Below are 15,598 nucleotides of genomic sequence, written 5' to 3'. Positions count from 1 at the left end.
TCAGTATAATTCTTAGGAAAAAAATAACAAAATACAGGTAATACTTAGTTTTGATCATATGGGTAGAAGCAAAATCATGTATTGTAAAAATGCATTATACATAGGTAGAAGGGTTTTCCAGAATTTTGAGGTCAACTTTGGGGGTGTGTATTATACATGGGTGCGCGTTATACACGAGAAATTACAGTAATTGCTTCTTTACACTGTCTTGTTTTTTTTTCATGAACACAATTTTTGATCAGATAACATAAAACATACTCATATATTTATGAAATACGAAATTCTAAATAAAAAATGTGATTATTGTTGCTTTATAGATACATGTGAAGCACCTTTTGCAAAATACATAAAATTTAATGGAATTGGTTTACAGGTTATTTTTGGTATTTTATCACTATTCTACCCCAGGCAGAGCAATTCAGTGCTCTTCCACTAGATGGAATAATCCACATTTAACCTGGCTATCCCCATGTTGCCAGTCATACAATTTAATAGCTTTTATATTCAACTAAACAGGCGCAGATTTCACACTGAGTAGCTGCATTTGAGTAAATTAAGACGTGACATCTTTGTATGGTCATGTGTCGTGAGATTTTTCTAAATTCATGTGCCTTGTTTGGGAAACATTGACCTACTCCATAAAGAGGAATTCACACTTTTATTTTGAAGGGTATGGATTTAGAATGGTTACTTTGTTTTGAAGGGTATGGATTAACTATGCGGAAGAGACCGCAACTTCCGAAAAGGATTGTGTTTTGTTTTTTTCGGTTAGTAATTCACCTTCCTGGTTTGAGGACTACTTTGTCAGGTAAATTGCGTTCCGAGAGTGCAATTGCCGTTGTAAATGTTAATTCTATGTGTATCTGACAAGGCGAATAATTGGTGCCTGTTTGCCAGCTCGGTGCTAGCATAAAGGTAACATTAGCGACATGTATACGGGCGATCTGTCATCACACATTTGTTTTAACTCCCCCTGCTAAATTAGGATTTGCTGTGTGACATAAGTAGTTAGCGGTTGAGAGAGTTTCGATTAATCAAACCGTCGGTATCTTACATTTGTTATTTACGTTTTGCTTTGTTTCGGTCTGACGCTTTGCTAAGTCACATCCGTTGTTTGTCTGCCCGCCAGCGTTTACAAAGCTGCTCCCCGCTTGGACGTGCTGTTGTTCGGTTGTCATCGCGAATATGAGCCATCAATCCAAATGTAAACGCTCTGGATGGAGGTCATTCACTGTCTGTTTTACAATCAAGCGGATCCATAACTGAATATTCCTATAAAGATCTATGGGATGTCATGGGATGGCAAACCTGTTTCGACAATCGCGTTGTTGTCAATTGAACGTTGACTAAATTTTCATTGGAACGTAAAATCATCTTGGAGAACGTGCGGTTGTTGGGTGTTTTATCTGACAACCACGAGATGAATTATTGTTCTTAAGCCTTATAATGCAATAACTGAAACATCTCTGTAAGTAAATGGGCCCAATGTTAGTATTGTGCAGCATAGCACAGTGAACACGTTCAATACGATGAGGGTTATAAGATGATGGAAATGATCAGTGTTTCTCAAAACTGACATCCTCAAGTTCAAAATATTTACTGTCAACTGACTGTTAAAAGCTGGGAGTTTTCTTTCCTTAAATATATTCTTCATTGGTAGCCAGAATAAAGGTCCATTAGGTCCAAATTAGTGCATTTTTACGTGATTCCAAATAAAACAACAAGAACATTTAATGGCAACAGATCATTGTTCTATGGAAAATGGACACGTTATCGCAGATTGATCTTTTTTTAATTGTAGTATAGTAGTATATGATAGGGTTAGCAGTATAGCAACCAGTTTTCCATCGAGTTTTCTGCAAATGAGATCAATCTTCATTCATTACTGAATATGACAATGCTTAAATTTAATTTAATGAATGATTTATCAGCAGAAAATTTGACTTGACGTCTGAACATTGTTTAGGGCTGTAACTGATGATTATTTTAATTGCTGGTTAATTTGTTGACTATTTTCTTGATTAATCAAGAAATTATATTTAAAAATTTTTTTTTTTTATTTCCATCCCTTTATTAAAAAACAAGACATTACTTGAATTTGGTAGTGCAGAAAATGCACCAACAAATTGGTTATAAATGTGACAGATTTACTGGTATGATTTGTAACATGTTAGAAAATAGGCAAAATGTTGATCGTTGTTTTCCAAAGTAAAAGCTGATGTTTTCTGATGTCTTATTTTTATTAAACACAAAGATGATCAATCTGCTTTTATAGAGGACGACAGAAATCTGAGAAGTTTTACTGTTGAGAGGCTAAAATCTGTGGATTTGGACAATTTTATGTTTTTTTTTTAAAAAGTCAGTAAAGGATTAATTGATTATCAAAATAATTGATTAGTTGTCAAATAATTTATTCATTTTTGCACTGCCACCTTATTTACAGTGGGGCAAAAAAGTATTTAGTCAGCCAGCAATTCTGCAAGTTCTCACACTTAAAAAGATGAGCGATGCCTGTAATTTTCATCATAGGGTATACCTCACCTATGAGAGACAAAATGAGAAAAATGGGCACATCAGTAAAAAAAAAAAAAATCCAGAAAATCACAGTCTCATTTTAAAATAATTTATTAGCAAATTATGGTGGAAAATAAGTATTTGGTCACCTACAAACAAAGCAAGATTTCTGGTTCTCACAGACCTGTAACTTCTTCTTTAAGGGGCTCCTCTGTCCTCCACTTGTTATCTGTATTAATGGAACCTGTTTGAACTTGTTATCAGTATAAAAGACACCTGTCCACAACCTCAAATAGTCACACTTGAAACTCCCCTATGGCTAAAACCAAAGAGCTGTCAAAGGACACCAGAAACACAATTGTAGACCTGCACCAGGCTGGGAAGACTGACTCTGCAATAGGTAAGCAGCTTGTTGTGAAGAGAACAACTGTGGGAGCAATTAATATAAAATGGAAGACATACAAGACCAGTGATAATCTCCCTCGATCTGGGGCTCCACGCAAGATCTCACCCCGTGGGGTCAAAATGATCACAAGCACGGTGAGCAAAAATCCCAGAACTACACGGGGGGGCCTAGTGAATGACATGCAGAGAGCTGGGACCAAAGTAACAAAGGCTACCATCAGTAACACACTACGCCGCCAGGGACTCAAATCCTGCAGTGCCAGACGTGGCCCCCTCCTTAAGCCAGTACATGTCCAGGCCCATCTGAAGTTTGCTAGAGAGCATTTGGATGATCCAGAAGAGGATTGGGAGATGGACAGATGAAACCAAAATAGAAATTTTTGGTAAAAACTCAACTTGTCGTGTTTGGAAGAGAAAGAATGCTGAGTTCCATCCAAAGAACACCATACCTACTATGAAGCATGGGGGTGGAAACATCATTTTTCGAGGCTGTTTTTCTGCAAAGGGACCAGGATGACCGATTCGTGTAAAGGAACAAATAAATGGGGCCATGTATCGTGAGATTTTGAGTGAAACCCTTCAATAAGCAAGGGCATTGAAGATGAAACATGTCTGGGTCTTTCAGCATGACAATGATCCCAAAGACACTGCCCGGGTAATGAAGGAGTGGCTCCGTAAAAAGCATTTCAAGGTCCTGGCGTGGCCAAGCCAATCTCCATATCACAACCCCATAGAAAATCTTTAGGGGGAGTTGAAAGTCTGTATTCCCCAGCGACAGCCCCAAAACATCACTGCTCAAGACGAGATCTGCATGGAGGAATGGGCCAAAATACCAGCAACAGTGTGTGAAAACCTTGTGAAGACACAGATCTGTCATTGCCAAGAAAGGGTATATAACAAAGTATTGAGATGAACTTTTGTTATTGACTAAATACTTATTTTCCACCATAATTTGCTAATAAATTCTTCAAAAATCAGACAATGTGATTTTCTGAATTTTTTATTTTTTTTCCTTATCTCATTTTGTCTCTCATAGGTGAGGTATACCTATGATAAAAAAAATACTTCCACAATTGGTAGCTGAGTAAATACTTTTTTGCCCCACTGTATGACGTCTTTTTAATTTTTTTTATTTTTTTAAATGTTTTTTTTAATATAAACTATACATAACAGTCTCTACCACAGTGCTGCAGCACATTGTTTAATGATGGATCATCAGGTGTGCTGCTGTGAATTATAAAATTTCACTTAATCGGTATAGACTGATTTATTCACTACGAATAATGTGTCTTTATAGTGTATCTTTGTTCATCTCTCTATGCCAGCAATGTATTGTGACTGGCAGAACAATTAAATGGTCTTGGTAGAAGGCAAGACGTATTCAGTTAACTTAAATTTGTGAGTAAATCGAAACAAGATCATTATTTCGATATATACTTTTAAAAAAATGTTTTTAATTATACTGTACATCTAAGTCATTGTAATTTTTTTTAACTTTTATGTCTGGTGGTGTCCTGTATAATGTGAAATACAGTCCCCTCCAAATGTATTGGAACGGCAAGGTCAATTCCTTTTTTTTTTTTTTTTTTTTTTTTGCATACTTGAAAAGTGGGTGGTTTTGAACAAAATGTGCTCTGTCCTGAGTTGTTTAACACATCTAGATGTAAATACCATGAAATAGCTGGAATTCTGAACCTTTATCTCATATTCGTCTTTTGATCTGAAACCCAAATGTCTTCAGTATACAACAAAAACAAAGGAACTGACCTTTCTATTCCAATACTTTTTGAGGGGACTGTATGGGCCTTGGCGCAATAAACATTGGGAAACACTGGTATATAGTAACAGTATATTATTAGCCTAGTAATAATTGTGAAAGTAATTTTTAACTTACTGTGACAATATCAACAGGAAAAAAAATAATAATGCGCTTGCTAAAAAATGTTTTTTCTTCATGTCTGTGTAGATTGTCAGTCATCCAGGTCATAGTAATCAGCAGAGGTTGAATCGAGGCAAATGGACTCTGTTGTTTTTCTCTTCTTGTCCAAAAACGTTCATAAATGACGTAGACAATTATGATAATAAATACAGTGGGTATTTACAGTGGGTAAAGTATTCAGACCCCCTTTAATTTTTCAATCTTTGTTATATTGCAGCTATTTGCCAAAATCATTTAAGTTAATTTTTTCCCTCATTAATGTACACACAGCACCCCATATTGACAGAAAAAAACAGTATTGTTGAAATTCTTGCAGATGTATTAAAAAAAAAAACTGAACTATCACACAGCCGTAAGTATTCAGACCCTTGGCTCAGTATTTAGTAGAAGTACCCTTTTGAGCTAATACAGCCATGAGTCTTTTTGGGAATGATGCAACAAGTTTTTCACATCCTCTGCAATTCCTCCTTGCAGATCCTCTCCAGTTCTATCAGGTTGGATGGTGAACATTAGTGGACAGCAATTTTCAGGTCTCCAGAGATGCTCAATTGGGTTTAAGTCAGGGCTCTGGCTGGGCCATTCAAGAACAGTCACAGAGTTGTTCTCAAGCCACTCCTTTGTTATTTTACCTGTGTGCTTAGGGTCATTGTCTTGTTTGAAGGTGACCCTTCGGCCCGGTCTGAGGTCCTGAGCACACTGGAGAAAGTTTTCGTCCAGGATATCCCTGTACTTGGCCACATTCATCTTTCGTTTGATTGCAACCTGTCGTCCTGTCCCTGCAGCTGAAAAACACACCCACATCATGATGCTGCTGCCACCACCATGCTTCACTGTTGGGACTGTATTGGACAGGTGATGAGCAGTGCCTGGTTTTATCCACACATACCGCTTAGATTTAAGGCCAAAAAGTTCTTACTTGGTCTCATCAGACCAGATAATCTTATTTCTCACCATATTTGAGTCCTTGAGGTGTTTTTTTTAATTTATTTTTGTTATTATTTTTTTTTTTTTTTAAAGAAAACTCCATGCGGGCTTTCATGTGGCTTACACTGGGGAGAGACTTCCGTCAGGCCACTATGCCATAAAGCCCCGGTGGAGGGGTGCAGTGATGGTTGACTTTCAAGAACTTTCTCCCATCTCCCGACTTCATCTCTGTAGCTCAGCCACAGTGATCTTTGGGTTCTTCTTTACCTTTCTCACCAAGGCACTTCTCCCCCAATTGCTCAGTTTGGCTGGACGGCCAGCTCCAGGAAGGGTCCTGATTGTCCCAAACATCTTCCATTTCAGGATTATGGAGGTCACTGTGCTCTTAGGATCCTTAAGTGTACCATAATTTATTTTTTAACATTGGCCAGATCTGTGCCTTGCCACAATTCTGTCTCTGAGCTCTTCAGGCAGTTCCTTTGACCTCATGATTCTCATTTGCTCTGACATGCACTGTGAGCTGTTAGGTCTTATATAGATTAGGGGTGTGGCTTTCCTAATCAAGTCGAATCAGTATAATCAAACACAGCTGGACTCCAATGAAGGTGTAGAACCATCTCAAGGATGATCAGAAGAAATGGACAGCACCCGAGTTAAATATGAGCATCACAGCAAAGGGTCTGAATACTTTTGGTGATATTTCATTTTTTCTTTTTTAATAAATCTGCAAAAATTTCAACAACAGTTTTTTTCTATCAATATGGGGTGCTGTGTGTACATTAATGAGTAAAAAAAAAAAAGAACTTAAATGGTTCTAGCAAATGGCTGCAATATAACAAAAGAGTGACAAATTTAAGGGGGTCTGAATACTTTCCGTACCCACTGTATGTTGTTTGCATTTAGTTGTTATCTCTATGTTTGTTCACTCACTACCACTGAGAACTGTAAAATATCTCACAAAAACAATGAAGTTGATTGCACTTTGTGTTTTTCTCAGGAGGAAATTGAAGTGTACCGTTTGAAGCAGAATACAGGGACTGTGAGTGGGTTATCAGGCAGTCTCCCTATGTCAGGCCGAAACGGGTCTGCAAGTGATGCAGACTGCCGGATCTCAGAGGACTGCCATGTCCCGGATGTGGAGCTAATAGAGCTTGGGCCCCTGCTGGAGGAGGGAGGGGTTCGCCAGCCGGCCTCCAAAGGTGCCCATGCAGAGGTATGACTTTTTTTATTCTTAATAGCCCAACCCCACTCCCGACAAATTTAGTTCCCGTTCATCTTCAGTAATCCTCTCTTTAAAGGGAGCAACCATGCTCGCGGATGAGGAGGAGGAGGATGATGATGATGAGGTGGGAGAGGTTCTGACCTTACCACTCCAGGCACACCACGCCATGGAAAAGATGGAAGAGTTTGTACACAAAGTAAGTGCAGCTTTCCATTTTGCAACCTCTGTGTGCACCCTAAATACAAATTTCGTAACGGGCAAAGAACCACATTTGGTAACTTAAATTTAAGTTGAAATGTACCACGTTTTAAAGCAGTACAATGTGATTGCTGTGTGAGACTGCATGTGATTATTCCCACCTCTTAACACAGAAAAGTAAAGATCAATGTGAGCATTAAACATCGTAGGATTAAACAAGGTAGGGAAAAAGTCAATTTTGTCATACTTTTGTCATATAATGGCAGTCTTTCAAATTGGAAAACAACTACCTAAGTGTAATCTCTTTATAGTATAGTATTTCCATGGGTGCCCCATGTACTTAAGTACCTGAGGTAACATAGTAGTCTTAATTACTATCTCATAATAAATGTTTATTTGGGATATTATACTCTCGTGTGCAGTCAAACAGAGAGCAAAGCACAATGCTGCAAGGTGTGGCTACCTTCAACTGCCTCAAATTGCTACTGCCACGACGTGTCAGTTAGTGCGGAGGTGTTGTAATATGCATGGATCCGCCCGCTCCCCAGAAACGGCAACTTCTGGTTCCAAAATATGTAAATGGGAACAACTTGTTTTCATAAGACAAGCCACCTGGTGTCACTTCCTTGTTCCTACTCAATGTGTCCATTCCAGTTGAGTACTGCTCATGATTAGCAAAGGTTGAACGCAACCCATTTCAGGATGGTAAACCTCCAGTTTCTTAAAATTTAGAAAACATGTTTACTGTAGGAAAAGGAGGCAATCAAAATAATTTGTTCCCTGATCAAACTGTCATTATTATTAAAGCTTTATTAACTGTACAGGTCATGTTTTAAGGTTTTGCTTGGTTTAAGCAAGTTCAGTTGGTGCAAATCTGGGTCCACAGCACTAATGAGAGCTTAACATGTCACAGAAGTGTTGTTTTTAGTCAGTCAACAGTGGATTTTTCCATGCAGTGGTGCAAAGAATGTGTGGAGTACACTCACCAGCCACTACATGAGCTGCACCTGCTTAATATAAAAACATTTAGCCTTTACAAAGGTAATAACTATTCATCCATTTTCTGAGCCATTTATCCTCACAAGGGTCGCGGGAGTGCTGGAGCCTATCCCAGCTATCATCGGGCAAGAGGCGGGGTACACCCTGAACTGGTTGCCAGCCAATCGCAGGGCACATACAAACAAACAACCATTCGCTCTCACAGTCACACCTACGGGCAATTTAGAGTCTCCAATTAATGCATGTTTTTGGGATGTGGGTGGAAACCGGAGTGCCCGGAGAAAACCCACGCAGGCACGAGGAGAACATGCAAACTCCAAACAGGCGGGGCCGGGGATTGTACCCCAGTCCTCAGAACTGTGAGGCAGACACTCTAACCAGTTTTGCTGCAATTCAGAATTTGAATTGCAGGTGCACACCGTTGCAACGCAGCAGATGTAACGGCCAGTCAAAAATGCCATGTTGTATTACATGATCTTTCACAACAAAGATTACATTGCTGGTTACGAAGATCTAGTTGGCCGCTACTAAGCCGTAGCAAAACAGAAAATACAATACCTACTTTGTGTTTTACAATAATAATATCTTTATATATATATGAAATTAAAGATATTATATATATATATATATATATATATATATATATATATGTATATATATATATATATATGTATGTATATATATATATATATATATATATATATATGTATGTATGTATGTATATATATATATATGTATGTATATATATATATATATATATATATATATATATATGTATGTATGTGTATATATATATATATATGTATGTATGTGTGTGTATATATATATATATGTATGTATGTGTGTGTATATATATATATATATATGTATATATATATATATATATATATATATGTCTATATATATATGTATATATATAAGGACAACTATTACCTCCTGCATGGACATCGCCCCCCCCCCCCCCCCCCCCATGCCTTCATTCCGGGACTGCTTTGGAAGCATCTTCCGTACATTTGAATTAAATCCATGGCTGCAGAGAACCCCAAACTTTCTGTTGATACCAAACATGATGTGATTTCCCTTGTTTTTCGCGCGGCAGCAGCCGATAAGTGTCGTTGCTTTCTCATCGTCGTCGGACTTTCCTCATGGAGAGTTCGCTGTCCCATCCATTTTCAACACCGCTTATCCTGGTTAGGGTCGCGGGGCGCTGGAGCCTATCCCAGCAAACTTCGGGCGAAAGGCGGACTACACCCTGAACTGGTCGCCAGTCAGTCGCAGGGCACACATAGACATGGACAACCATTCGCACCCACATTCACACCGTCACTGAGTGGGAACTGAACTCACGCTGCCCGCACCAAAGTCAGGCGACTGTACCACTACACCATCAGTGACTAGTTCGCTGTCCCCTCTCAGTAAAAGTATTTTCTTTGAGGCATTAAGGTAAGAAATTCACGTCAACTCCAACAGGGAAATTATATGTCCTGCTAAAGCGACTGCCCCCGCGACCCGACCTCGGATAAGCGGTAGAAAATGGATGGATGGATGAATGTACAGTATTTGTAAAATATGTTTTTTCAGGTTTGGGAGGGGCGCTGGAGAGTCATTCCCTTCCATGTCCTGCCAGAGTGGCTTAAGGACAACGATTACCTCCTGCATGGACATCGCCCCCCCATGCCTTCATTCCGGGCCTGCTTTGGAAGCATCTTCCGAATTCACACTGAGACCGGAAACATTTGGACTCATTTGTTAGGTCAGAATGCAAAAACATGTTTTATTTTAGCTCACCTTTTGATATTATGATTGTATTACTTACTGTAATGGGTTCGCATTCACAATTTCAAAATGTTTGTTTTACGTGTGAGCCAGAGAGAACATTGAAACTCTTTTGTCTCCCTTAGGGCTTATTCTATTCCTGTGTCTGGGCACGTTAACCATGTTGCGGCCCAACATGTATTTCATGGCCCCGCTTCAAGAGAAAGTGGTGTTTGGGATGTTCTTCCTGGGAGCTGTGCTCTGCCTCAGTTTCTCCTGGCTTTTTCATACAGTCTACTGTCACTCCGAGAAAGTGTCTCGCACCTTCTCCAAGTAAGCGCTCAGACACTTATCATTAATACCGTTTTTCTTTTCAGTATTTTGTAAAAAGTATTGATTTTTCAGTTTGTCATCTGCCACTCGATTAACTTCATACACTCCAAAACATTGAATTTGTATGCACCATGACCACGCGTGCTTAAAACTCTTACAAATGGGGGCTGCTCATTCACTACCCCTTCAAACAAAAGCCAGATTCTTTGCTACTACCCCAACTGCCACTGTAATTACTGTATACACAGTTTGGTCTCTTTCTAGTATAATACAATCTTTTTTAGTATAGTAAAAGGACAATGATGAATTTAAGTACTTTGTTTTTGTATAATTGTGAAATTAGCCTGAAATGGTATAGTGAACAAACATCAGGATTTTCAAGCACTTAAAAGTGTCAACGATTTTCCCAATTGTACAAATATATACATAAAGAAAAGGCAAGTTGCTCTAGTAAGTCTTGGAAATGTTCTTAAATTTTTACCGTGGAAAAGACAACTGAACTATACTTCTCAAATACATAAACACAACACTTTTGTTTCGCTTCCATTTTTCCTGAGCTGAATTCTGAGATTTTTCTATGTACACGAAAAGCCTATTTGTCTCAAATATTATTCATAAATCTGTCCAAATCTGTTAGTGAGTACTTCTCCTTTGTTGAAATAATCCATTCACCTCACAGGTGTGGCATAGATGCTGATTAGACTACATGACTATTCCACAGGTGTGACTTAGGCTACCCGAAATAAAAGGTCACACTGGTGTTCACACCAGATACTGACCAATAATTCAGATTCTAATGATTCTGACCAATGAAGTATCATTCAAAACCTAAATCATTATCTTCTAAAGGCAGAATTTTTGTGTACAGATTGTGTATTAATAATGGTGAAATTGATCTTTCATTTGTCCCTCAGGCTTGACTACTCAGGCATCGCGCTCCTCATCATGGGTTCTTTCGTGCCGTGGCTGTACTACTCGTTCTATTGTTCTCCTCAGCCACGACTTATCTACCTCACCATTGTTTGTGTACTCGGCATTGCCGCCATCATAGTGGCCCAATGGGACCGGTTCTCCACACCTCGACACAGACCCACCAGAGCAGGTGATACCATCACACATTATAATGCAGAAATAATTTCGCATCATTATTTTTAATCTTCTCTTCCAGGTAAAATAGCGACCCATCACACTCAAAATGATTGTGTATTTAAATGGTTAAAATGTTTTAAAAAATGTTTTTTGTCATGCATACATTTAAATCAGTCGCCTATCGGCGTAATTCCCCATTTTGAACTCAAAATAGGCCATTTACGTGAATCGTATAGATCCGATGAGTTTTTCTTGCGGGGGGGACTCGCTGTCATCATAGACTGTGTCGTACTCCTTGAACGCTGGCAGCTAGATCCATTCCACACAAATGTAATTTCTGAATATTACTCCGCGGCGGACTAATATTTGCGCGCATCGCCCTGAGGTTCCGCCTGTGTGCTCTGGACCGGCTTTGTTTGGATAAGTCACAGGAGTTGACGAGACCAGAAAAAGCACTTCCACCGCTTCTGCTGTTAAGAAGTGACGGTACTTTTATTCCGTTACAATTATCTAAATGTCGCTCACTACTTTTATTTATCAATTATTGCTTATTCATCAACGACTTCATGTGCGAGACAACTTTGATTTCCACATTGGCCGCTGTTTGCGTCAATCCAATTTAAGTGCTAGTGACGTTTAAGTCTAGTTCACCAATCAAACGATGCAAGAAAGTCACATGACCTCACACGTCGTCCATTGGTATTAACACTAGATAAGTAATTTTTTGAAGGACTACTTTTAGTTGAGTCACATTATTGTCAAGTAACAGTACTCTTACTTGAGTACAATGTTTGGCTACTCGACCCGCCTCTTGAGCGGACATCCTCTATTGTACGTTTAAGCAAAAAAAATTTCTTGTCAGATCAGCCAGTGTCGTATTTGTTGCACTGGTCTTTTGTATTTTGTATGTATCGTGGCCCTGGTTGTGGTCCCAGCAGAACCGCGAAGCACACGTAACATCAGCGACAAGAGTTGATCCGCTAGTACATCTTGTATTAATTAGTAAACCCAGCTACAATTATCTAATTTGTTTACGGATGTTAATGTTAAATCTATTAAGAGACGGAGCGGTGTTAGGGATTATGTCACAACACAGGATGAACTAGCTTCAAATTAAAAACAGAAAAATATTATACTTAATATTTTCCTGGAGGATGCATTTGGGATTGGCCTTTGAAGTTGGCAATAGTGAAACAGACAATGATTTTAGTCAATTATTTTCCAGAATGAGATTGCTTAAAGAGGAGGATGCTATTCATGTGGCACAGCTTGAAGCAGAAATCAGGTGCAAGTTGAGATGCCCTGGCTGCCAGAACAAAAAAATAGCAAAGAAATGAGGCCAAATTAATTTGAATCTTAAATTGGACTATCAACATGTACTTGAGCAGTGTAAATATGTTTTTCTGCGTGAAGAATTATTATTATTAATTTTTTTTTTTTGCCGTATTGTACTCTTCAGCGTCTTCCAGATTGCTTAATTTATGTTAAAATCAAAAATATTCTCTGCGGGGGCCCCGGGGATCCCCCCCCCCCCCACCCCCGCTCTAAAATGTTTTTATTAATTTTTTTTAGTCACCTTTTTCATCCATTTGGTGTTTGCATGTCTGGTCATGTCATAGGTGTTTTTATGGGTCTGGGACTTAGCGGCATTGTTCCCACAATGCACTTCACCATCGAGGAGGGCTTCGTTAAGGCAACTACTGTTGGCCAGATGGGTTGGTTCTACCTGATGGGGGCCATGTATATCACTGGAGCTGGTCTGTATGCAGCCAGGATCCCTGAACGCTATTTTCCCGGCAAGTGTGACATATGGGTAAGTATTTACTTGTTTTCACAATACAGTGGGGCCTACCTACTACTGAACTGACTTCTGTGTTTTAGAGATAAGAGCCATCATTCAGACTATATTAATTATTTTTTTTTTTTTTGCTTTCACTTGTGAGCTCAAATTTGAGATCCGCCCTGTATGGTGGCAGTGAACTCAACTCTGCTCGATTCACAACAGGTAGCATGTTAGCAGAGTGAACAAATCTTTAAAAAAAAGATACTTCGAGCTGTTTAATGCCACTCCTAGTTAATTTACTGTCAATAGTGAGAGATAATAAAATAATTACATGTTCTGTATTTAAAACAACCACATAACTTTGCCTTTTAAACATGCTATCTTAATGCTAACACATAATGGGAAACACCATAGATGGGCTAACGCATAGCATCTATGTGGTGGTTTTATGAAACTTTAAGGAAAGGATATTTGAATAAAAATGGTGGAGAAACACATGAAGACAGATAATATTGCAATACTCACATAGATTTTTTATCCACTTGGTCACTGAACGAAATCTCAAGGCATCACTATATTTGTTTGGAGAAATCCTATTTATTAAATTATTGTTGGTACTCATAATTTATTTCTCTCTCCTTCTAGTTTCACTCCCATCAGATTTTTCATGTTCTGGTCGTGGCAGCAGCGTTTATCCATTTCTACGGCGTTTCTAACCTGCAGGAGTTCCGTTACGGCCTGGAGGGAGGATGCACAGATGACACTCTACTCTGAGAGGCCTAACTGTGACTTGTTTTCTTAATAGCCTACGCAAACACCACATGCACACATACATGCACACATAAAAACACAGTACAAATGCTGCTGGAATTCCTAAAAGTCCTTTATTGCTCATTTACTTCTTGTTTACTCACCTGGTGTGAGGCCTTTTTGGTGGGTTTTGTTTCCTGCTTTTTTTTTGTTTTTTTGTTTTTTTTTTGTTTTTTGTTTTTTTTTGGGGGGGGCTCCAATAAAGTAGCATTAACTAGCCAACGAGCTCTGGAGGGAATCGTCAACAGTCACTATTTTGTCAATAATTAAACTTGAAATTTGCATCTAAAGTAACATCAATTTAATGAAAATCGTACCTCCATCTAACTGATGGTCACTAACCTTTTGGTCTCAGTCTGTCTGCATGTGACAAAGGATAAGAAGAGTATTAATAAGAGTGCTGTAGCAGTGGGAACACATTGTAAACTAATCATTCTCTCCCACTTTTTGTCTATCCAGGCTTGAGGATGAATGTACAGTCAGTTATTTAGGTGCAGAACAACAATCCAGGTCAATGTAGATACAAAGGGGCCTCTATGTGTTTGTTATATGAAATGTTACATAAGGTATGTAAGGATCTTGCCAGATGTTTACTATGCTAACAAATATTGTTCAATTGTTGGTTGAAATGTGGCATACACTCACAAAGAGTGTAAGGCTCTGAAAGCTTAGGTCATAGTAGTCTTGAAAGAAAAGCTGTTTAAGTGCTATCATCATGGATTTTCATAGATGTCTAAATAGTGAATATTTGCCTGGCATTTGAACATAGAAATGTTAATGCTGCCCTTTCCTTGGATTATATGAAAATTATTTTTTTAAGGTTTACTTTCATTTGATACTGTACATTCCATCATCTGAGAAAAGGTCCTAAACAAACTTGTTTCAACATTACAGAAAGATTTGCAGCAGTTGTGCAAAAAGAATGGGTGGATGAAAACATTGAAATATAAAGAGGTTCCCTGCCATCATTTTCCAGACAATACATCCTGTTTTTTTCTGTCAATTTAGGTCCCAGGCTACGCACAATGTACAGATCTGGAGGGGTCAAACTGTGTTTTTGTCAGTTGCAAGCTTCCTTTTGTGTTAGATTTCAGATGCAATCTGAGGTGTGAATAGCAAATGCACCGTGTATTCTTAAATTCAAGACTTTTAATTAACAGATGGGGTTTAAAATGTTACGTGTGATTGGTACAAAACTCTAGTATTCCTGTGCCTTAGGCCAATGGAAATGTTTTAAATAAAATGGCCTATCTGAATTGTCAAGAGTTCCGCAATGATTTCCAGATGTAGATTCATATAGTCCTCCTTGCCATATACAATCAAATCATTATTGAACTACAACCACATGGACAGGTTTTATCAACTGCTGTTTAAGACTACTTTTTCTAGATCAACTTATTCAAGCTTTATTACAAACTAAAATAATGTGTATTCTTGACTTTGTGTTATGTCCTGTGTAGAAAGTGAGAAATCATACATTTCATTGAAATGTAGACATAACTATTTATTAATTGTAATCTTGGGAAAAATACTGTAATAAAATGTTTTTCCACATGTACAGCGGTGTCCTCTTCTTTTTTTTTTTTTTTTTTTGCCTCCAGTCACCAGTTGAGCATTCAATGAAGAC

At 38.4% G+C, this 15,598-nt stretch overlaps 1 protein-coding gene across 2 annotated transcripts; it reads left to right on the top strand.

The window, feature by feature from the left end:
• Window positions 1–721: 721 nt before the first annotated feature.
• adipor1a (adiponectin receptor 1a) lies at window positions 722–15,523 on the top strand. Of its 2 annotated transcripts, none has more exons than XM_061688906.1 (8): window positions 722–808; window positions 6,780–6,995; window positions 7,081–7,200; window positions 9,783–9,954; window positions 10,103–10,289; window positions 11,204–11,391; window positions 12,998–13,191; window positions 13,807–15,523. In XM_061688906.1, exons 2-8 carry the CDS (start codon window positions 6,849–6,851, stop codon window positions 13,933–13,935), a joined length of 1,137 nt encoding a protein of 378 aa, XP_061544890.1. In that variant the 5' UTR covers window positions 722–808; window positions 6,780–6,848; the 3' UTR covers window positions 13,936–15,523. The 2 variants fall into 2 exon arrangements, with proteins under 2 accessions (XP_061544890.1, XP_061544891.1); XM_061688907.1 differs by lacking the exon at window positions 722–808 and adding an exon at window positions 827–915.
• The last annotated feature ends 75 nt before the right edge of the window (window positions 15,524–15,598 follow it).

Source organism: Phycodurus eques, chromosome 10 (genome assembly GCF_024500275.1).
Source record: "Phycodurus eques isolate BA_2022a chromosome 10, UOR_Pequ_1.1, whole genome shotgun sequence".
NCBI classification, from domain to species: Eukaryota; Metazoa; Chordata; class Actinopteri; order Syngnathiformes; family Syngnathidae; genus Phycodurus; species Phycodurus eques.
This window is presented reverse-complemented; position numbering and strand designations above follow the sequence as displayed.